The sequence below is a fragment of the Dermacentor variabilis genome, chromosome 3 (assembly GCF_050947875.1).
Source record: "Dermacentor variabilis isolate Ectoservices chromosome 3, ASM5094787v1, whole genome shotgun sequence".
NCBI classification, from domain to species: Eukaryota; Metazoa; Arthropoda; class Arachnida; order Ixodida; family Ixodidae; genus Dermacentor; species Dermacentor variabilis.
Window position 1 is genome coordinate 75,999,812 of NC_134570.1, and position 25,056 is coordinate 76,024,867.

General features: G+C 46.7%; 1 protein-coding gene across 5 annotated transcripts in view; it reads right to left on the minus strand.

Annotated features, from left to right (window-relative positions):
* Positions 1–25,056, minus strand: part of Nos (Nitric oxide synthase) — a 444,263-nt gene that overhangs the window by 78,744 nt on the left and 340,463 nt on the right. For all 5 annotated transcript variants that reach the window (XM_075685663.1, XM_075685666.1, XM_075685667.1 and 2 more), the window contains 5 exons: positions 18,247–18,389; positions 16,686–16,848; positions 13,865–13,956; positions 12,861–13,002; positions 2,693–2,832 (listed from right to left, as the gene is read on the minus strand). In XM_075685663.1, coding sequence (XP_075541778.1) covers positions 2,693–2,832; positions 12,861–13,002; positions 13,865–13,956; positions 16,686–16,848; positions 18,247–18,389 — 680 coding nt within the window. The remainder of the gene's footprint in view (positions 1–2,692; positions 2,833–12,860; positions 13,003–13,864; positions 13,957–16,685; positions 16,849–18,246; positions 18,390–25,056) is intronic.

Genomic DNA, 25,056 nt, shown 5'->3' on the forward strand with positions numbered 1-25,056 from the left:
CAGTTATCTTCAAGAGAGAACGATATTCATGACAACTCCAGACGGAGAAACAAAGCACCACCCCGTCTATCGTGGAGTGCCTCAAGGAGGTGTATTGAGCCCAACCTTATTTAATATCGTTCTCATTGGACTGGTCAAAGAACACGCAGGCGCAGTCTCGGTCTCTGTGTATGCAGACGACATCTGTATATGGACCACGAGCTTAACGCGCTTACAAGTGCAAACGAAGCTGCAGCGCGCGGTGTCAATAACGTCGACATACCTAAACAGTCGCGGACTGCAGCTCTCACCGGAAAAAAGTGCAACCATGGCATTTACACGAAAGTCAATGGCCTGCTACCCCGTTATGATTGATGGGAAGATTATACCTTCAGTAACCCACTACAAGTTTCTCGGAGTCATCATCGACCGTGACTTATCTTGGTCAAAGCACCTCTCAGGATTAAGAAAAAAGCTAGACAGCTTTACTCAGATCATTCGGCATATGTCTGGAAAATCATGGGGGCCATCCAAGTCATCTCTTCTGCCGCTCTACCAGGCACTTTTTGTTGGCTACTTCCGCTACAGTGCGCCTGTACTTTCTCGGGTTAGTACAACTGCTGTACGCACACTTGAAAGTGCTCAGGCTCGCGCACTGAGAATTTGCCTAGGACTACCACGATGTGCGTCTACTTGGGGCACTATTGCAGAGGCACGTGCGTGGCCAGCTCGAGTTTATCTGCAACATGAGCCATTGCGAGTGCATCTAAGGGTACTGACTAGACACAGAAACCATCCACTCACGAACGTCACAAGCGTACGGCCTGTGTCCGCCTACTCAGAAGCCGTGTTGTCGCAGCAAGACTTATTGCCGTCGGACTTCGAACCGTATGACATACCCGAAGTTCCACTCTGGACATTGGCAAAGCCAACGGTGAGGCTCTCAATCCCTGGAATAACGAAGAAGTCGAAGATGCCGCTTGCTGGCCTCAAGCATTTCGCGCTATCATACATTACTTACATGTATGGATATTACGAACATATTTTTTTACAGATGGTTCTGTGACACAGACCTCTTCCGCGGCGGCCTACACTGTGCCAGGAATGGGGATCGCACAACGGTTCAAGATAGGACACAGGACGTCGTCTACAGCGGCTGAGTTGACCGGAGTTCGAGAAGCAGTTCGCTGCATACTGCAACAAAGTCTCGAGAAGTGGACAGTGTTCTGCGACTCAAAACCAGCACTGCAACTCATCAGCAATTATATGAGTGACAGAACCGCATATAGTCCCCTGGTTTATGACATCATGTATCTGCTTGCTGAGGCGTCTCATTCCGGACATACCATCGTGCTGCAGTGGATTCCTGGCCATTGTGGAATAGCTGGAAACGAACAGGCTGACGCAGAAGCAAAACAGGCACACACTGACGGAACTATTATACAAATTCATTTTTCCCGGTATGACATTAACGCCTTGCTCCATACCTCCCTTAAAACTTCTACGGCGCAACATTGGGACAACCCCGAACATCGACAAGAGCGCCTCCATAGACTTGACGCTGGATTACAATTCCGGCATCCACTTCGGTTGCGGAGAAGCCAGGAAACGCTCATTCATCGATTACGGCTGGGTGTGGCATACACCAATCGATACCTTCACAAGATTGGACAAACACGGGACCCTGAATGTAGCGTCTGTCCCACTCTCGAGACAATAGCTCACGTACTTTGCGTGTGCCCTCAATATGCGGCCGAACGAAGAAAACTCAAATCTACAGTTGACAGCTTGGACTCCCGCCCCTTTTCAGAAGAAAAGGTTTTGGGCGCGTGGAGGAGTGTTGACTGTGCCCGACGTGCCATAAAAGCACTTTTGAACTTTTTAAGTGAGACTGGTTTAGACGATCGCCTCTAGAAGCTGTGAGACGTGTAGTCAGTGCGAAATGTGTTTGCGCAAAAACTTTTTGTGGCAACATTACTTTTTGTATGGACAAGATTACTCTTAGTGTATTGCGTCTCCAGTGCGCATCCGCATATTGGCCAACGTGTATATAGTATCTCATTGTACCATATCATAATCATCCGCCACCTACCTTTCCCTGTATTTCCCACTTCCCCATTCCCCAGTGAGGAGTAGCAGGCTAGAGACACGCTCTCCAGGCCGACCTCTCCTCCTTTCTCTCCATTAAAATCTACTCCTCCTTCCTGAAGAGTAAGTAGCCGTTGTCCCCCTTCCGGTGGCCGTTGTCAGCCTACTACTCGCTTTCCCTTTCCTGCCATGTGTATATACGTTTTCAATAATAATAATAATAATAATAATAATAATAATAATAATAATAATAATAATAATAATAATAATAATAATAATAATAATAATAATAATACTCTTCTTTGAATATTCAAGTATTGCGTAAAATAATTGGTGAAGATCATGTAACAGTGAACCGGCTAAAACAAAACTATAACAACGACTACGGTGACCTTATTGACAGAACAGAAATAAGATGACGCATGCGTTGTGTAAGACTAAAATAAATAATTTTTTTTTGTTCAAACAAAAATAAGCAGAGGAGCTGTTGTTGCTGTTTGACGGCAGACGGCTACCTCATGGTAGCCAGCAGAACACGCAGTTACAAATGTCTTTTCTTTTTTACATATACGGACATCAAGGAAGAGCTAGAGTGGCGCGTTAATGACGCCTTTGGAGAACTCACAGTGGGTGCGTAATCTTGACTCGCATGATGAGGTCCTCGGGAATCTCGAATATCTCCGGGTCTTCGCCATTGGCTGAAAGAACCAGCGGCAACGCCTCGAAGCGGCCTCCTTGGGGTTTCCAGCCCAGTTTCTTGCATATCTGCAGTTCGAAAAAGCCATGCGCAGCTCACGTCCTTTATATGATCACTCGAAAATCCTCGATGCGAGAGCTGCATATATACAGCCAAGGGTTGATGAAGGCTCTGTGACGTCGCGGGTTTGCCTCATACGAAAATCGCCGCGTACAGTATATCCTTTTGCAAAAACAACCCAAACGATAGGCACGTGTTGCTTTACTTAAAAGCCACTCATTTTGTGTGGTGAATCCGAGGTGGCCAGGAGGTTCCATGAGTGGTTCAATGCGCAACAAGAAATTATGAAGCCGCCCGGCAGAAATCTTATAAAGATCTCACAACTTCAACCATAAGATATGCGCGCCTGCATGGACGCTTTGTGTGTGTGTGTTTTAAATTAAAGAAATGATAATTAATGTAAATGACAGTGGATAAATAAACAACTGGCCACAGATGGGATACGAACCTACGTCTTCCAATTACGCGTGCGATGCTCTTACCAATTGAGCTACCGCGGCGCCGTTTTCCCAACCACTTTCTGGGTATTTATGTTTCTTTACTACTACAACTAACCTCGGGAGTGTTAGCCAGCGCCACCACTCACAGACCTAGGCGGCAGATGTGGAACATCCGTTCTGCCGTAGGCGTCAAGATCACATGATCTATATGAGTGACAGCAATGTTCCATCTGTCCTTGTGTTCCCATGATGCCATGATATATATATATATATATATATATATATATATATATATATATATACACGACAGTACTGTTGGTGTGCGATATTTCAGCGTTTACCACGCACTACAGAAGTATGATTGCAGGCTTCGCTCATTCATAATTAGTCTTACGTGTAGGTGCATTATAGTACGGGCTCATGGTTTATATAGTTATTAGGCGTTCTGGATATTTATGCACCCGCCTTTGTGGTTCATTTCTTATTAATACTGTTACTAATCAGGAGATCGCGGCTTGAACTAGAACTAAAATTTAGGTACTCAATGAAGAAAGCAAGGTGGCAAACATTAACCCACCACCTTCAACTACGTCGTCCACTATAGCCAAGATATGACTCTGGGATGTTTAAGACCTCTTGTGAATACTATTGCCATATTAGACTTCTGCACAGGATAAGAAGCAGCGATAGAAGTAGCAAAACATTTTGCTATTATCTTTCTACAAGGAACAGAAAAGATAAAATTTCGGTAGCTGGGCTCTGACTACTTGGTCATCATCATCAGCCTCGTTACGCCCACTGCAGGGCAAAGGCCTCTCCCATACTTCTCCAACTACCCCGGTCGTGTACTAATTGTGGCCATGTCATCCCTGCAAACATCTTGATCTCATCCGCCCACCTAACTTTCTGCCGCCCCCTTCTACGCTTTCCTTCCCTTGGAATCCAGTCCGTAACCCTTAATGACCATCGGTTATCTTCCCTCCTCATTACACGTCCTGCCCATACCCATTTCTTTTTCTTGATTTCAACTAAGATGTAATTAACTCGCGTTTGTTCCCTCACCCAATCTGCTCTTTTCTTATCCCTTAACGTTACACCCATCATTCTTCTTTCCATAGCTCGTTGCGTCGTCCTCAAGTTAAGTAGAACCTTTTTCGTAAGCCTCCAAGGTTCTGCCCTGTACGTGAGTACTGGTAAGACACAGCTGTTACACACTTTTCTCTCGAGGGATAATGGCAACCTCCTGTTCATGATCTGAGAATGCTTGCCAAACGCACCCCAGCCCATTCTTATTTTTCTGATGATTTCAGTCTCATGATCCGGATCCGCGGTCACTACCTGCCCTAAGTAGATGTATTCCCTTACCACTTCCAGTGCCTCGCTACCTATCGTAAACTGCTGTTGTCTACCGAGACTGTTAAACATTACTTTAGTTTTCTGCAGATTAATTTTAGACCCACCCTTCTGCTTTTCCTCTCCAGACTACTTGGTATATACATACATAAAGACGCACACACTTTTTCTTAGCACCAGAACTAAATGTGCAGTAGCATAATGGTGAATATATTGTGGTCGGGTGGACTGGAGACGATGCGCTCATCATGTCGGTCGCCCTCTGAAGACTCCGATCGTGAGGCGTTCACTACTGCGACAGGAATCTAGGCATCATTCGTGGTGTACGCAAATGCAGTGATTGCGATGTAAAGCAATAGATGTGCATGCGCATGTCGATGGCCGCGGCCGCATGCACATATGTGTGCGCACTACATGCGGAGAGCACGGCACGACCTTACTGCACCTATCCGACAAACGTTGTGGATTCGGGTCTTTAATGTCCTCTTTGGATGGCGACAGATAAGTTTATGGCTTCAAGATATTGAATTAATTCATACTATTGGACAGTCCGCGACGATAAACCTTTAATGACGCATTTTCACCAGTCGCCAGGGCTTCTTATGCAAAACCCTTGACGCAACGAATCTTCGGCTTGTGGAGTGAAAAAGCCAGGCTTGCATTCCAATGTTAGCCGGGACGCATCGAAGCGCACGGCAGCGCCGAAGGCCCCCGGCTATTTACAGAAACGGGGGCTTTCAGGACGACGCTGCCTGCATTTGCCAAGGGCTAACCAGTGGATCGGCCGTTAAAGGGAGCCACTTTGCATAACGACGAGCATCGTGCGCGTGGCGATATGCACCATTTCAAGCGGCGATGACAGTCAGGATGCAGCGGAGAACATGGTCTGCGAGCTCGCTACTGGTCTCCGACCGCTGCGTTGAGGTTTTGAAAGATTAGTTTATGCAGCAAAAATATGCGTTGAGCAGGCGTAGTCTTTGAAGTACTCATTTTACTGGCGAAGCGACCGTAGTTTATGCGACAGCGCTTTTGTGGACTTTGGGAACACTATCCAGGCTGTCCTCTACGAGAACCAAGTACGTGATTTCACTATAGACGCTCAACAGAATCCTGTCGACTCACTAGTGATAGCTTGCAGGTTGTTTTATTTGTAAAGGGGACTACACGATGAGAAGAAACTTGGCCAGTTGATTGAGTTGGGGGAAGGGGGAGAGGAGGGAGGGCAGCTGCTGACCATGTTTGTGCATAGGCTATATAAAAGATGCGCTACAGAATGCCGTGTAATTATTTGTAGCTAACTTCCTGTTTTACGTTGAAGCTTTCATTTTTCGCTGTTCTGGGAATGCACTAGCACGCGGGCCCCTTATCGAATAGTAGAAAGCTGCGCTGAGGTGGAAGAGATACCGGCAAATGCCGCAAGCCGACTCGAATCCTGCTGTCACGCGCTCAACACATGTTCGTCGCAAAATAGAATACTAGCGTGGTGCGAGGCTACAGGCCCCAAGTCCTACTTATTAATCATGTAATCCGCGACGGTATTTACTGAGATGTTTCAAAGGTGGCCAAATCACTTTTATTTTACAAACGAGGTAATACGCATCACCCGGGCATAAACCATCATATTTCCTTTCTTGGAGTCATTAATTCAGTTTTCGAGAAGGCTCTTGCAGCACAACTGCGCGAACACTTGTAACGAAGCAATGTAATATCTACTGAAAAGGAAGAGGTCCGGACACCAACCAAAATTATTTAAACATATATTTACGTTTCGGCTCCCCTTAGGGAGGCCTAAATGATTAAAAAAATATATTTTAAATCATTTTGGTTGGTGTCCGGACCTCCTTTAATTATGCATCATCCCGAGCAGATGGGCTTCCGTCATACTCTTGACTTGAATGTAATATCCCACGTTCAACAGGCGTTCCGAAAAATTGGATCATCTTCAGCCGTCATAAAAGTATTGTCCCAATATTTGTGTTCATAATTGTATAGTAACGCGGCAGCTGAACCACTTGTCTTACGGATTTGAAGAAAGCGCTTGACACGGTCAACCATTCGATTCACCATGTAACTATGGTGCCAGATTTTGCTTTTGTCTTCTTCTTTAGCTACTTCTGCAATAGAAAACAACTTGCTTATCTAGTCAGTTTCCGACCATCAGAGGAAAGTGTGCATGGGATTTTCCAAAGCTCAATGCTAGGTCCCGTGCTATTTTGTCTTTACATAAACGACTTTCCATCGCCCTGAAGAAATTCTGAATATCTGATGTACGCCCACGACACCATGGTAAGGTAGACAGACACAGTACTAGAAACAACTGAAGCTAGCACAAACTACGAGTTATTCCACCTGTCTACATGATTTAGTAAACCCTAACAAGCTAAAGTACATAATGTACTGTCCAAACTACATATGTGTTTAGTGACCACTTTCCCATCTTCACCAACATCACCGGATTTCACACTGCTGGGCGACAATTCTGTGCTGTGACCCGTTGGGACACATACAGAGAAGCGTTGGACGAATCCCCTGGTGAGCTGTTCGCAGATATGCTGCGGAGCAAAAGAGTGGCTACCTCAATGTTGAAACTGCCGGATCATTTCCCTACTCCTGATTTGAAACTAAAGAACCTCTGCGCAGCGCGTAGGAGAGCGGAGCGAAAACTAATGAGAAAAACGGGAAATCCATCTGCGAAAACTGAATACAACAGGATAAACGCTGTCATCCGTCGTCACACAAAAAGATTAAGACGAGTTCAATGGGCTGCTTTCTGTGAGAGTTTATCGGCGTTTACTCCCATGACAAGAATATGGGGAGTAATGAATAGCCTATCCGGAAAGATTCGCCTACACAGGCCATTCGAAGCACTTGCTTTAAAGCAAGGAAAAGATTTGCAAACCCTTGCAGAAGATTTTGCAGACGTATACACATCTGGCAGATCAGCCGGAGTATCGAACCCTCTGTTGTCTGAAGCATTCCATACCATGGATACGCCGTTCACCTTTCGTGAGTTGGATTTGGTGCTTAGCAAATTAAGAAGACGCTGTGCTGTGGGTCCCGATTCGATCAGCAATCAGATGCTGACAAATCTGCCATATGAACGAAAATGAGCACTTCTGGACATATTTAATCACGTCTGGAGCACAGGAGAGATCCCAGAAGCGTGGAAGACAGCATGGGTGGTGCCAGTGCTCAAGTCCGGAAAGGATCCTGCAAACCTCACCTCATATCGGCCAGTATCGCTAACATCATGCGTATCAAAGTTGATGGAAAGACTAATATGTACGAGGTTAACATGGTATCTTGAGCAAGGAAATAGACTGCCATCATGTATGACCGGATTTCGTCCACGGTTGAGTGCCCAGGACAGTGTCTTGGATCTACTGAGCCATATCGAGCACCATCGCGTAGACGGCCTTTCCACACTCGCCATCTTTATGGACGTTGCCAAGGCATACGACTGTGTGCTTCATACAGGCATCATCAACGGACTCCGAGCCATGGGCGTCTCGGGAAATGCTCTTCGATTCGTCCATGAATTTCTCAGTGATCGATGTGTACAAGTTAAGCTGGGAAGTATAATGAGTGTCAAGCGACGCATTTCCCTCGGCGTCCCACAAGGAAGTGTCCTATCCCCCTTGCTTTTTAACGTTGCCATGGCCGGCCTTCCAGATGCCCTGAAAGTAGGTCGGACGGCAGTTAAAATGTCCATCTACGCAGATGACATCTGCATTTGGATCTCGGGGTACCAACACAAACGTTTGGCCCGGATAGCCCAGGCCGCAATCTCCACTATCGATCGCCACTTATCGACGCTTGGCCTATCCTTATCAGCAGAAAAATCAGCCTTCATGCTTTTCCCGGGAGTGAGACGCAAGTCAACACGTCTGACGCTGAATATCAGAGGGCATTCAATTCTTCGTGCCACTCATGTTCGATTCCTGGGCGTCACCATCGACAACAAGCTACTATGGCGTGGTGCGGTCGACAGTGTTGTGGCTGCATCGGTGCAAAGAATCAACGCACTTCGTCGATTGGCAGGTGTACGTTGGGGAAACAATCCTATATCCATGCTTAAACTGAACGCTGCACTGATAACAAGCCGCATTCTCTATCAGCTCCCTCTGATATCACCGTCATCGAGTCAATTCGAGCGCTTCTTGGCGATGGGAGTTCCAACGGCGGCTTCAAACAAGAAAGTCACTAATGAGGCAGAGTCTCTTCCACTCCGCCTCTTGGCATCTCAGGCCTTGCTGACGCAGCTATTAAGGCTGGGCGAGTCACGCGCAGGCACGGCGCTTCTCCGGCGGCTCAGATCAAGAACTCGCTCACATTTCCATGCGGCGCTGAACACCTTCCGATTTTTAGGATTGGAATGGCCTAAACGAAGTCGCCTTGGCCGGCCATGGTCTTTTCCGGACGTTACCTGCAGCCTCAATGTACCCCACCTACCGACGAAACGCACCATTTCAACTGCCGAAGCCAAGTTTATTGTGTTGGACCACTTGAGCACTTTGTTTCAAAGCCATCTACAAGTGTACACAGACGGTTCGGTGTGTGCACTAACAGATAGCTGTGCAGCGGCATTCTGCATACCATCCCTTGATGTGTCATGGTCTGGCCGACTGGATCGCGTAGTTTCCTCTACAACAGTAGAAAGCGCCGCAATCACCGCGGCTTTGCGGAAACTACGTGCCTTTTCTGCACGAGATGTCGTGGTGCTGACGGAATCCAAGTCAGCATTACAAAGATTACATCGGGGTTTACCTCTAGAGAAATTTACAAGGCAGTCTCTGGCACTGATTAACGACCTCACGAGCAAAGGATTTAACATAAGGTTTCAGTGGATTCCATCACACGTAGGAATTGATGGAAACGAGGAAGCTGACGCCCTTGCACGCCTAGCGCTGACATGTGTCCCAAAAGTGAAAGCTCCAAAAGCTTTTCAAAACCCTAAGGATGCAATCCGCCTTCACTTTAGACAGATGCACAAGAATCCACACGACTCCTGTGTGACTCATGGATTTACACGCGAACAAGCGACGCTTTTATACCGCCTCAGGACCGACTCCGCATACACCCCAGCTTGGTTATTCAAGACTGGGCTTCGCGCTTCCCCACTCTGTGTTTTCTGTGGTGACATTGGTCACATCGAACATTTCATTTGGCTATGCCCACAGTTTGACACAGAAAGAAAAGCGTTGGTAGACAACCTGCAAAAAAGCGGTCTCACGCACAGGACCTTTGAAGACGTTGTTTTCCCCGGAGGGCCCGCGGCATTCAGGAAGAGAGCGCAACGCCTGCTGATAGCCTTCCTGCGAGACACGGGGCTCATCGACACCTGGTGACACATCCCTGATCTCAACTTGAAGGAGGATCAGGCGGAACAATTGCCGGCTATGTATGCCAGGCTAACCCCGCCTGCTTCAACATCACCACCACCACCACCACCACCTACATATGTGTTTGTTCGGGCGATGTGCCCATTTACTTTAATAGCCTATTTGTTTAAAGGTTTGCTAGCCTATTTTAGGCTGTATAAGCAGGAGGAGGCTTAAGAATTAACATTTCATATTTCATTGGAAAGCATAAAGAACATTAAAAATCACCACATCGCGAGTCTAATCAGGAATAGAAAAGAAAATAGAGAAGAAGGAAAAAAGATATGGTTGATCCCTCTTTCATAGGAATCGGTAGAACACGAAAGTGAAACCTGTCTTCACAGAAGCTGTTGCACGTTTGCTTCCTAAACTGACGCTCCGCTGCAGCGATGGGCGCACGAATTGCGGCCCGGCGACCGTGTCGAAGGTTTGCTTGGCGCGCGGCGTCCTGATGGCGAGCGGCGTCCCGCTGCCGAATCGCTTCGGCGAAGGTACGATCATTTTGGTGCGGCTCCGTAGCGCCTTGGGCAGCCAGATGAGTTGCGACGCGCTCAGCTTCAGGAATGCGACTGGCAGAGTTCACATCGTGCGCCGCGAACGCGCGAAGACGTTCTGCTTCACGCCGGCGTGTCCCTCGCCGGACCAAAGCTAGATTCGCCCGTCGAGGTCGTTGCCTTTCTGCGCCGCTTAGCGCAGCAGTTTTCGTAGTTGGTACGATCGCAAGCGAAGCAGTAGGCGACGTGTAAGCACTGCTGATGCATGTTGAAGCTGCGCCCCGTAGGCAACGAGGCGTCACAGGCTGATCGGACGCGAAAGACAAACCTTGTGCGGAAGCTGCGTCGTCACCTCAGCAGAAGCGCTACACCGCTTACACCAGGCTACACCACGTTGGAGCTTCCACTGCGCTGAGACTACCGAAGCGCTCACTGTCGGCGATCGCTAGCGTCATGATGCCGTAATTCGCTTCACTGTTCCTGGACGACGGCGCCATCGCTGTCAAGAGAGACTATATTTTTAGCATTCGCACCGACGTCACATCCGTTACAGGAAGTAGGTGATGTACCCCGGCATAAAACACTTTCGTATTAAAAAATGCAGACGTTCCAGACGTAGCAACACTAAAAGAAAAGAGAACCGAAACCGAAAGCAAGAGCGATATGAACAGTGTACACATCAAAAATTCAACACAGAGACAAAACAGCTTTAAAAGTACACTTTTAGGGCATCTGTAAAGAGATCTGATGTTGGGCTTTGCACAGCACTGACTCGAAGCCTATTTCAATTTGTAGCCTCATTAGGGAAAAGAAAAAGAGTTCTTGAAAGCCTCAGTCTGGCATAAAAAATGTTTCTATTTTTTATGCTGATGCAATTATATGGCTATATGTATCTTTTCTTTATCGTGAAACAATAAACTAATGCACTTTAGACTATCTCGATGCCATCGTGTCCGCAAAGGATCTGTCAGTTTTAATTAACAAGAAGTTCACGGATGCATGCCTACTATATAAGTTGTGTATAAATATGGATGCTTTCTCTTGCAGAACATTTAGTTGCTTAACGTTTTCGTGTGCATATGCCTCCTTAACAATTGATCCGTACTCCTCAATAGGACGAATGAGCGTTTTGCGAGCTATTGACTTTGCTTCCCGCGGGGTGTGTCACAGAGTCCGCCTTATATATCCGAGCTTCTTCGTTGGCTTCTTCGCAGCTTTCAATACACGCTCATTCCATCTAAGGTCAGGCGTTATGTCGATGCCTAAATATTTGTAATTGTTTACTCTAGCTGCACTTCAGCCACTTATAACGGCTGAAATTCGTGCCCCTGATCAAGCACCTTGCACATCATTCTTTGTTCTCTTTTTCACGCGGCAGCGTTTGGGAGCCTGTGTCGCAAAAAACACGGCGTCAGCGTTCAGCCGCCGTTCCGCCTCACAAACCAGCCGCGGCGTCCGGCATTAGCGCGCGCCGGCGCTCGGGTGTCTTGAAGGCCACGGAGCGGTGCGCCGCCTGTTTCCTTGTAATACCCCCAGTTGGCGCTCGCCTCCGTCGCGTTCGCATCGCGGCCCACGCAAGAGGCAGAGTTTCTACGAGAAAGCCCGCCTCCGTGCATGGCGTTCGCGGCCAGCGTTTCCCGGCAAACATTACGATTACATACGCTCCACCTGCCGGGAAGCGTGAAAAGCAGTCAGGAATCTTTGAATGCTATCGCGTTCCCCTCTTAAAGGCGAAGCTTAAGCGTTCTCCAAATTTTACACTGCTCTTTGACGTGCTGTTGAGAGATATGGGACAGGACGTATAAGACACGTTGGTCCGCTAATTTTGCTACAAAATAAGGCGCTCCGCATAGCAACTTTCCAAGTGCGCCTCATTCTAGTGCAACATTATTTCGTGGCTATTCGGCGAAATGACAGTAGCACCCAGTCAATATAGCCTCGGTCAGAAAAGTCTGGGGGGATTCGCAAGGAAACATTCGCTTTAAAAAGAAGAAGAAAAAGAAAGAAAGAGACAGTAAGGATGCGACTTAGGTAATGTACACGTAAGATACTGCAATAGTCATGTGCTAATTTTACAACGCGAAAATTTGCAGTAGTCGGTTTCGATCACTTCGTGGTATTTTAGGCACCGCGAGACAGACGGCGGACTGGCGACACGAACCCACTCACGTGTGGTAACCTCAGACTGGATGGTGCGCCCGAACGAAGCAGCTCGTGAAGAAGAGGAAATAAATAAATAAATAAATAAATAAATAAATAAATAAATAAATAAATAAATAAATAAGCGTATGACGGTGAGGACACATAGTTTCATACAAATACCCGGAAGAGCATTTGATATGAATTTCAATATGCAAGCGGTACCGACCTCTGTGAGCTCTACGGAGGCTGGATCGCCGATGACGCTACCGTCGGGCTGCTTGTGTCCGGCGAACTGGATCAGCTGCGCATTCCACACCTTGTAGTCATGGTGGCCGTCCGTACGTGGCGGGAAGATGGTGATGGCAGACCTGAGGATGTCACACAACAAACTTAAGTAACAGGCGTTGTGAATGGGGCAGCGCTCAGAGGACGTCATTCTCGGTGTATGTATGTAATAATAATAATATTTGGGGTTTTACGTGCCAAAACCACTTTCTGATTATGAGGCACGCCGTAGTGGAGGACTCCGGAAATTTTGACTACCTGGGGTTCTTTAACGTGCACCTAAATCTAAGCACACGGGTGTTTTCGCATTTCGCCCCCATCGAAATGCGGCCGCCGTGGCCGGGATTCGATCCCGCGACCTCGTGCTCAGCAGCCCAACACCATAGCCACTGAGCAACCACGGCGGGTATGTATGTATGTATGTATGTATGTATGTATGTATGTATGTATGTATGTATGTATGTATGTATGTATGTATGTATGTATGTATGTATGTATGTATGTATGTATGTATGTATGTATGTATGTATGTATGTATGTATGTATGTATGTATGTATGTATGTATGTATGTATGTATGCATGTATGCATGTATGTATGTATGTATGTATGTATGTGTGTATGTAGGATGGATGGACGGACGGTAGTACGCACATCTTACAAACGTTGTGCTCGAGGATGTGCCTGTACAGGGTGTCTCAGCTATTCGTATGCCATGTAGCTGGACGGAACCAAGGTAATGTTGTTTGCCGTCGCTTGGAGATACTCATTATTATTATTTTTCATTCCGCCTAATTAGATAGTTAGTCTTAATTATTTAATCAATATCTGAGTGCGGCTCAACTCAGCATAGAGTCTTGCATGTGTAGCTGCTGCAGTGAGCGACACTTAGCGTGTAATCAATGCAATCGAGTCAATAGGACGATGTGAACGAACAGCGTCCTACCTGATGTTTCCTTTGTTCGTGCTGTACTTGAGATGAGCACAGATGGCTTCGTACATGTCCCTTGCAGTGTAGCAGTGTCTTGCGTCGAATACCTGGGGTGGCCAGAAAAAACAAAATAGAAAACGAATAAGCTAAACCGGCATAATTTTTTTTATCCCAAGTCGGATTCCCTCGTGGGGGTAAGTGACGCCTTCCTCGGCGTGCCTAGGTTCAGGTTAATCACTTTCGAGCACGAATTGAATGAATCCTTGGGTTTTACGTGCCAAAACCGCGACTCGATTGTGGGCCCGTCATAGTACGGAACTCCTATAAATTTTGACCGCCAGAGAATATTTAAAGCACCCGCAATGCACGGGCGTTTTTGCATTTCACTCCCACAGAAATACGGCCGCCGCGGCGGGGATTTAATCCCTCGACCCCGTGCTTAGCACAGCAACACCATGGCCGCCAAGCCACCGCGGTGGGCACACTTACAAGCACACTCGCCGGCACAGTTGTCAAGCTCACAGTAGCAGTGCGCTCGTATGTGTGTTTGTTACACGCACCGTCGACAATTGATTACACGCAGCTTTCTTTGAGCCCGTATCGTGAAACGGGCCGTCACTCCTCCTGTTCGCAATGCTATAATAGGGCCTCGCGGATCTCTTGTTTTATCAACTACTTGCTTAACACTTTCGCCTTGTCAGGTCGATAGAGCCTTCTGCCAGGCGACTTGGCCTTTAGCTCTTGCTCCTCTTCCTTGTATAAGAAAGAAATAAACTGAATTGAATTGAATTAATAAACCATCATCATCATCGTCATCAACCGTTGTCAACTGCCAGGAGTTAAAATTCACGAACCTGCAAAGCGGAGGTGTGCAATGCATCGCAGTGCGTGGCATAGACATCTATGCCATGCGGCTAGCAGTGATCTAGCCGACGAGGAGCCGCTGGTTTGTGTGTTCAGTTTTGCGTTCACTTATTACGGGATTACACGTTTAGTTATTCATTAGACCGTGTAAAAAGCCCAAGAGCACCGCTGGTGGTCGAAAGCTTTCGCAGATGTACACGCAAACCCGAGCAACTGATACGTCAGAGATAGCGAAGCTGTATATAAGCGAGCTCTCACACTCTCATTGGAAGTGCTTCTAGGGGTCTGTTCGCTTCACCGACGTCCCGGTCATGCGGCCGCTTCCACGCAAGCTGCTTTGCGAAAACACGCGGACAGCGTTCACCGTCGCATCCGTGCGAGCATACCTCCAACGGGAAGCCGGTAAAACGAGACGTGAAGAACAAGAAAGAAAAAGAAGGACTAAAGAAAACAGAAAAGAAAACAAGACCACGCATACAAGTTGTCTATACGAATGAGGTGCAGGGAACGTAACATTTCTTTCATAAAAAAATCTGCCTTGCGGAAGCACGCAAGGTGAAGTGCCTTGAGGGCTCGCGGGATTCCCTTTGCGGGATTCCGCATGACTTTTATTCAGGGTCAGTGTGTTTCGAGTAGTCGATTAATTCGCTCTCGCGCTGCGGCCGGCTAGCCTCCGGGTTAGCTCAGATGGTGGAGCGACTGTTCCCGGAAAGTTGTCGGTGTGGGGTTCGATCTCCCAGGCCAGGACGAATTTTTCTTCCAACTGCGAAACCCGCATGGTTTTCCTTTGCAGCTGCGCGCTTCGGTTGGGTGTATAGCAGTGTTCCCTTTCACGATAAATACGTTTCAAAGCAAAAAAAGAAAGAAAAGAAAAAGATGAGCCATTCCACTCTGTGAAGGAGGCTGACCAGCGAAGCTGTTGAAAACCACCACTACAACTGATGAGGGTGGTATGCAATGCTTTATGGCTTTGGAGTAGTGGTAGTAGTGTTATGTTATGCTAATGGTAGGAATGGGAGTAATCGTAATTTCGACAGCACACCGCGGCCCATAGCGGTGCTGCGACGACATTGAAATCAGTTGCGATAGGCTGGTTATATTACATGCGAAAGGGTAGGGACATCACACATCATGTCCAAAGCTGGCGTCGCCGTGGAAGCTCGCGCAACCGTAATTTTTACCGGGAAGTATTTGCGGGAACCGCTACGCGCTTCGCATTGTTATCACGAGTGCCTTATCGTCAATTATGTCGTTCGAATGCTGGTTTTTCTTTCTAAGCTTGTTCTTTATTGAAACGTATGCTATTCTGTATTTTGTATGAGTGATTTTCTATGTCTCTGTCCCCTCCTTTCTGAAGAGTAGGCAGGTTTCGAGCTCCTTCCGGTGGCGGTTGCCAGCCTGCTCCTCGCTTTCCCTTTCCTGTCAAGTGTATATATGTTTTCGAAACAAAAGAAAGAATGTATGCACTGTTCGCTGCACTTTCCTGAGTGCTTGTAGGCTCTGCCTTACGTGGGTATGAGCCGTTGCTCTTTTTGTTTTCCCTACGGGCCGGTATGAGCCATTGATAATGACAGTTTTCGACATGCTGTTCTGTATGTTGTGTGCGTGATTCCAAAGAATCTAAGCACAGTTGACTTCCTATTGCTGAGCGCTTGTAGCCCCTGCCTTACGGGGCTATGAGCAATTACAGTGTTTGCATGTTTACGGGGTTATGAGCCATGAATAATGATAGTTTTCGTTCACGGAGGACAAAAATACACGGAACTCTAGCCATATACAGCTTTGCTGTAAGAAATCAGGACTCACAGCGCAGTCGGCGCTGCTGGCTGTTCTCTTTGATCGACATTTCATATCGACCACACCATCGCACGCCGCTCTTCACCGACGGCGAAAAAAAAAAGAACCTTTGCAGAGCTGCCCTTAACAGCTTCGCTGTAAAACAACCCTAAAGTCAAAGGCTTCGACAGCGTACTTGCAGCTTCGACCACTGTATCCTGCCAATGCATCTGGCCGAGTTCCTCCAGGCAAGCTTGGCTCCGAACACGAGCTCGGTCTCGGTGAGGTCATAGGTACCACGCGCCTGCACCTGGCGCTCCACCTCCGCCCAGCGCTTCTCGTGGGCCTTGGAGTGAAACCTGCACGTAGTTCGAGAAGGCGAACGCCAGAACGTGTCACTAAAATGGCTTATCTTCGGCGGAAATGCGCGAGAGGATAACACACTCTTGAAAAGTAGAGTGGCAGAGAAAGAGAGAGCGATGCCGATTTTAATGGAATGCCGGAGATGTCTTCATACGCTGACGACCTGGAATGCTACTTTAGGCATTGGGTGAGACATCTAACACACGCGATGAGAACAAGAAACACGAAGGTCACGTACACTCGCGGACGTGAACAAACACAGTATAAGAGCTATTCGCAAAGTTTACTTAGGACTTGCAGCTTTCAAGAACAATAGCAAGCGCGGCAGTTATCTGTTTTGTAGAGCGAAGCCATAAAATAGTGTTCATATAAAAGAAAGCTGAGAGCTGAGAAAAAAATAAAAAGAAGTGCATGGCACACCAATCATTCCTGGGCAGCCCCTCTAGCTACCCGCTGAGGTAGTTGTAGTGGCCGCAAATGCAATTGGGCATTTGAAGCAGCACGCGCTATTCTTAACAGTTGGCAAGGGCCAATCAGTGTAGCGAATAAAAGGAAGCTCGCTTAAGCGTGCTCTGTGCTGTTGTGCGACTACAATAGGTAAGTAAACGAAAAAGAAAATACATAATATCGGAAGCCATAGCAGTTCTTAGGCTTTAAATGAAATCCTTGTTGGCCAAACTGTAAAAAAGTCCAAATGCAATACTGTTATTTGTTACTTGCGAAAGCAAAGTGCAATGTTGTCATGTGTGACGAAGCCGTAATACTGATGTAAATAACGCATTCTGACGCTACTACTGCGAGAAAGTGAAACGTTAGATATTTCGTCCTAAGCATTGCCATTCTTATCCAGTAACAGAAACGAAGATGACGATCTTAGTAAACACCCCGTCCGGACATTTAGAGGTGAGACAAAGCCATTGAACAAGCGAACGAAAATGAAGGACAGGGCAGGAACAACTACTTCAATAACGGAGAACCTCCACTATCAGTATATATATATATATATATATATATATATATATATATATATATATATATATACGCTACGAAGTCAGTTAAGGGACTCCTACTAACTGCTCCATGTGATTAATTCGACGGAACAGGACTCCCTTCGGGGGCAAAGTGCGATGTAAAAAGTACAACTCACCCGCTTCCCATATCGATATTTCGTAGCGAACTGTACAAAAACAAATAAGTACGGCATCTCGGGCTCAAGGCTGACTAGTCAAGTAACCTGCAGCCTAATCGACAAGACCCTGGTGTAGTTAACTAGATAACACCGGAAAGTGCAAGCAACTCTTGATACCATCACCCAATCCGCCCACTTTTCCCATCCCACCCGATCCTTGCCTTTCTGGTCCAGGGCCTACCAGCCCAGAACAATAGCAATATACCTCTTGATGCTCGTGTAGAACTGGTCCAGGAACTCCCTGGCGTGCTGCAGCACCTCTTCTTTGGACCGAGGATCCTTGCCGTTACGTCGCACCGGGCCGCACATCAGCGAACCCTGGCAGATGGTGCTCGTACACGGAAGCGGCTGCGAGAACCGGAAACACGCGCAAAAAAGTAAGCCTATGTAGGTGGGACGAAGGAAATAAAACGGGCACATCTGAGCGAGGCACTCGGCGAATGTCCTCCCTCACGCCGTTTCCTAGTCGCTGTCCATCTTTCTCTGCCTACATCGCTTCGAAACGGAAAAGACGGGGGAAAAAAGAAAAGAAAGGCAGTCCGTTTTTCCCTGTGTGCTCCCAGTTGTCGGCGACATCCTCTGGCGGGAGTCGTGTGTTGCAGGAGGCTCCACCTATCTCCCTCCACCTCCCCTCCTCCTGCCTTTGTTCTATATTAGTCTTTCCTTTTGTCCCCATTTTTCCTTAACCTTTCTTTTTTTTTTCCCGGGCTACAGTCGCGAAGAAGAGAGTTCAAGCTGACACGCGTCACGCATGCGACGTGGACTATGACAGAGGACAGCGCGGTGGCCAGCGTCGCCGTCCCGGAGGCCAAATGGGGCCGCCCACACTGAGTGAGCGGGCGTTGTCCACCGCGGCTTTTGATAAATGACGCGCGTACTAGAGATCGAGGCGAGCTGCCGGCCTGCTCTAGGGCATCAGCATCTGCTCACGTGGTGGTTCTCCTTCGCTTTTGTCCTGTTCGACTTTGTTTTGCTTGTTACGTGTAAGAGCGCAAGAGAGAGAGAGAGAGAGGACTCGGCCTGTTCGTGTATACAGAATGCCGTATGGTCCCTGCCGTTTCGTGCGAAGTATACGTGCGGGCGTGTTTAGGACCCAGTAACTGGGCGAAGGCGGTGGATAAATGGAGATGCGACTCGCCATCAGTTAAATGGGACAGGCGCAAGATCTGAACGGAAGTTGACCGAAAACATCGTGTACGATCTATCCTCCATAGTGCTGTTGCGATGTTTTCACAAAAGAAATGAGAGAAGAAGAAAATCTCTCTCTCTCTCTCTCTCTCTCTCTCTCTCTCTGAGACGAGACGAGACGCGATAGGTGTAAAAGTAGCGTTTGCAATTGCAGGCACCCCGGACACTGGGAAGGGCAGAGAAGGGCGGTAATATTTACAGATGTCATTGGACCGGCGAAGTATCCAAATAAGTAGCTTCAGCGACTTATCGGTCGTTGACCCGAATCGGTTAATACCATGAACAAAACTTGCGGTGGAAAGAAATGATGCATGTCCAGCTTTGGAATCTATTTGAAGGGAAGCCTTCGTTAAGCGAGTAATTAAATGCTGTAAAACTGCTAATCTTCAGCGCCGCGTTCTGCAGCATATAGCGAGTACGCACCTGCCCTCCAAGATGACAGCACGCGGAGACCGTACACCATGCGACCTTTGCCATCGTGGATTACATTGCCTCCGTGATCGGCCCACTTTACTCGGACGAGAAACTTACCGAGCAGTTGCGCCAAACCGCGAGATACATGGCATAGAATGCTTCGCTTTATTACATTAATCACGTGCTTGAAGGAGTATGTTTATTACAGCGGGGATATCTGGGTACCGTTTGTTGATTCACTGCGGGAAATTCCGTGGAGAACGGAGCCCGCAACTGGTACATCTGCGATGATAGTACAAATGGTTTTATATACATAAGCTTATTCATTAGATGAGCGCTCTACTGCGTGTTAGCTATTCGGCGAGACAACCATAGCACCCAATAGCGGCCACGGTCAATAAAGTCCGGGATGGTTTCCTTGCTGGACGAAGGCCTTCCCCGCAGCAATCTCTAAGTGCAAGCGTGTAAACGTGCTTAACACACGTGGACGAAAGGAAGAACGGGGGCACACATAGCCCATCGTGGGCTATGTGTCCAGCCCACTGACAAGTACGTCCCTATGCGTGCAAATTTTCAAATATATCTGCACCGCTTTATTATCTGCCGCTTCCGAGTGCGTTTCGCTTGCCTCAGCAGAAGTTATGATGCTCTGTTAATATTGCTCCTTTATTCCGCTACAACTGACAGATGCATTTAGGTTAGATAATATCTCTTGGTGTCGACAGAACACGCCCCTTTTCTACGTTCCTTATCGTCAAACGATCTATGAGCTAAATTTTGCACAATGAACATATTTTTCACTTCACTTTGAAATATTTTTCATGTTGGTTTAGTGCACAAAATAAACCAGAACGAAGCATGTTACAAGCAAGCGTTCGCGCACTGTCTCCGAAGCCTACCAGTTAATTCCCTTTCGCTAGCGAGGTACTGAAGCTACCAAATAGCAATACTTTCGGCGAAGCATGACTAAAACCGGCCAAAAAATGCACGGGACTATTTGTTCATTAGTTCGAGGCAAATGTGAGCACTTGCAAACTTGAGCGCAGTAAAGCTGGAAAGTGCGCGCATTTCAGGTGATGCGGTGCGAAATGATCTCCACAGCAGCTACAAAACGAAAAAAAAAATAAAAGAGAGAAGGAACACCAAGGCTACAATTTAACCGAAGTGACCCGCAGTATTAAAATTATTGACCATGACTCCCGTTTCGCCAAACCCAGAATATTTGTTCTACGCTGTTAATCGACGCTGTCGTTTCTCGAGCCGCAAGTTTACATTTTTTTCTCGACCAAAGTGAGCAAAAAAAAAAAAAAGCTAACATAATCGGCAGCTTCGTGGGCCCTTGAGATTGCTAAACTCTTTATTGCGTTTCTCTTTCGTTTAAATCGGCACGAGCTCACTTAAAAGACTATACAGATATGAAAAAAAATATTCAAACACTGAGACGTTAGTCACCGGGACTATGCGACATGCACAGCAGTTAGCGTAAGCCGTGCGCGATATGCGTGATCACGCGGCGCGGACGGGCATTACTGAGAAATGCTTGCTCGCAATACGAGCCATGCGTGCTTAGCGCATTAAAAAAAGAAAGTAGGAACTACAAATCGCAGCGATCAATCTACCACGACGACGCAAACTCTCGTAGACTTCTGCCAACACTGAGCAGGAAATGGCAGCGTGGAGAAAACGAAACACGAAGAACAATGAAAGAAGACGCCGTCATAAAAAAAAAATAAATATATAACGGTTATTGTTCTCGGGTTCCAGGTCAGAAAGTCAAGCGCTCTAGATTGACGTCTCTTGACGCCGAAAGTTTCATTAGGTGGCGCAAAATATGCGCTTGCTTGTAGGCAAAAAAAGAAAAACAAGCGCACATACACTCCGTTAACCCTGATCCGATTTCAAGACCTAAAATATTCATGACGGCGCGGGCGCTGAACATTGCAAAGAAATCGGCCGGACAGATTGCCGTGTAACGTGATAGCGAGCAGGTTTCTTTTTTTTCTTTCTTTCTTTCTGTTTCTTTTTTGAAAGAAAGCGTTATTGCGTGCGTTAACACCCGGTATATATTTGAGAATGGTTGTAGAGCCACAAAAATAAAATAATAATAATGATAATAATAAATAAGAAAGGAAATGAAAAAGGAAGAAAACGACCCAGGCGAAGAAGATAGTAATGGATTACTCTTTTACCCTCTCAACCTATCCATCCCGTTTCCGACAGTTTATACTTTCAAAATAGAGATTTGAACATGCGGCCCGTTCTTTCTTATTATGCTTTCCTACGCCGTGACCGCTGGTTATAGTTAGCACGCGCCATGTGCAAAAAGCAGCTGCTACAGTGTGTCGTCACTCCTGCCGTTGTACTGTCGACGCTGCAGAGCAACCGCCACGTTTTTTCCTGTCTGTTACTTGTGCGATATAATTTACCATTTCACCCCGCGCAATTCCAGAAGCGCTGAATGGAACCTAATCAAACGCAGATAATCTGAGCGTACAATTGTCTACAACGTGATATTCAGGTCAGCCGCATATGGGGGGTCTCTCTTCATCTCGCTTTGGAATCGTTCAAGACATCCCAATGTAAACTAAATCCAAATTTGTGGTCGCATATATGCGCGCAATGTGGTAGAAACGTGTGTACAAACAGAAAGACACAAATTTCGTTACGCTATCTCCCTCTCGTTTCTTGAGAGGCGCGGCGAACGTACCTATGTTTTGAAGGAGCCTCCCAAGGATAGTCGGGCAAGCGTAATGAGAATGGTATCCGTGAACCACTTACAAAAAACTTTCAGAACTGTATGAGAGGCAGTGGAAGTTTGCCATGTCTTCTCCAACAGACTGCACGGGATTCAAAGTAATCCCAGTATAAGCAAGGCATCGGCACGATTGAGCGAGAAGTACAAACAAATACTTATGTCATGCAGGCCCAAACAATACGCGGAGATAAACAGTGCAGTCACATGACCTATACAGAGTGTTTTTTCTTTGTCTTTTTTTTTTTTTTGCTGCACCTAGGCCGACTTGCTTGCCTTTCTGGAAGTAAATTGTTCTCTCTCCTAGCGGCACCCAATTTTTAAAAAATGGCCTGTGGCAGTTATCACAATTCCAACCTTCGATCTAAGGTACTCGATGAGGCGGCCGTTACTTCAACGAGAAATCAAAATGCTTAGATAAATAATTAACATAACTGGATTAATGAACTTCTTAATCAATTACAATACGGCACATATTTCAATCAACGAACTGTGGAGCCATGGGTTCGCAATGCATATCCGGTTGGAACATATTCTGAGTAAGTACTACAGCAGTTTCGAGATATTAATTTTCAGTGTGTCCGACAAAGTGCATTGGCGTTGTAGCCACTTTTGTGTTCCAAAGCGAAAAACGGCGCTTGCTTAATAAAAAGTGTGTGCAACAACAGTGCATTTTTAACGCAGCATTGAAGGCGTACATGTTGAAAACGGTGCCATTATCAGAATGCGTTCCAAGTCGATACGCTTTGCAAGCACACTAACGACCATTCGTATATTGAAATTTGTGTAGTAAAGTAATTGGTTAAAAAGATAATTAGTCTGCTTATCGTAGCTATTCTATTAGGCATTTTGATTTCTCGTGAAAGTTATGGCCGCTTCACATAGTAATTTATATGAAGGGATACAATCGTTCTATTTCCCACAGGCAATTTAAAAAAAATTGTGCAGGAAAGAAATAGAAAAAAAAAAACACACACACACACAACTCCCTTTTACTCTCACAGCAGTAGCTAGCCGTGGGTAATGCCTACTTCAAGCTCTGCGCAGGTCCAACTTGATTCGAATATAAATGAAAGTGCCCAGGCAACTGAACAAGAGTATGTTAACAAGAAACGGTAAGTACGAGTAGTGTTGAGAGAAATAAAAGAGTGGTTGTTTCCGCTGCAAATATAGAAGAATCAGGAGAAATAAGATGGCATCTGGCATAAAGGGGCACCCTTAAAAACACCGTTAACAAGAAAAAAGAAAACCACGCTGCCCCAAATGAATTAAGGAGAAATGCCTGAAGCCTTTTTTTTCATTGCTCCCAAGATTTACTTGCACTCTCTGATGTTAATACTCATTCTTGCTTATTATGGTTACTAATGGTGTCTCTTCGCGTGTCCCAAGTGGGCAGCCGGCAAAGAACTGGTCAGAAATCAAGAAAAAAGGAAATATAAAAAAAAACACGTGGCAGGAGCCTTCGTTAGCGGTGGTTTAGTCGATTCTTGAGAGCGCGCCCGTGAAACTGTATACGGTATACTGTAGAACTCTGCTCGACTTTCTCTACATCTGTTTTTCGTTTCTTGCCGCAGCACAAGCTCAAGACAGAGCACTTTCAACGGAGAGTAATGTGGACCCCGCGTTCACATAGCACATACAATGCGCTTTCATTCCGAGTGAACCAGAAAACGCTACGGCGCCCCCTAACGAGACATGACATCCTGCGGAAATGTGGCAGAGCTTTGAGGTTTTGCTGAAATTGCACGTGCGGAGCTCATTTCTTTGTACGTGTGTGTGCTCGCACGTTTTTCTCCTGCTCGCTTGAGGGTATTTTCGATTGCGTTTGCATAAGCGTTCATGCGTGTCGTACGTGTGTGCTTGTGTGCATAGGTGTACATGCGTGTGCATGCATCCATGTGTGCGTGTGTGTGTGCAGGTGTCGGTGCGTGAGTGTATGCGCCATTGTGCTCGTGCGTATGTGCGTGCAAGAAAATCCTATGCCACCCTTTCCCTTGCGTCCCCTCTCACTCAAATACCCTCACCCTGCCTCATTCCTCGTAAATCTTATTTTTGCGGCGTGACGGAACGCGAAATTACGGCATTAGCCAAACGTCCTTTGTTAACGGCCACGTGCGGGGGGGGGGGCTGAGGGGGGGAGGTGTATAATCGCGTATGTTCCAATGGGAGTCGTTGAATAAATGCCGGGAAGTATTAAAGGGTGGTCGCTCTCGCTACAACGACACGTGGTTTTAACGAATCGAAATGGGTATTTTTCATGTATATAGCCAGCCGAAACGACCATACGAGTATTAAAGAGATTAAAAAAACAAACAAAGAGAACAATCCCTAAAGCGGGGGCTTACATTCTCTAAGGGTATGGCGAATGCGACCGGCCCTCTCATACATATTTTCTTTATCGTCAAACACTGTTCCGCGCGCAGTGAACAAACAGCCGGAGGACAGATATTAAGCGTCCCGAGGGATTAATGAAAGCTGAAGATGTGAACTCTGCTACGTTCAGGATTTTATACTTTATATGGTAGTGATTGAAATTTCGTGACGAGGACAAAGGGGAAAAAAGAGGCAAGGCAAAGAAAATAAAATACACAAAACACGGACAAATCAGGCCTAGATATTCCAAGGCCTACAAGTCGTAACTACAGCGTAATTAAAGCAGAA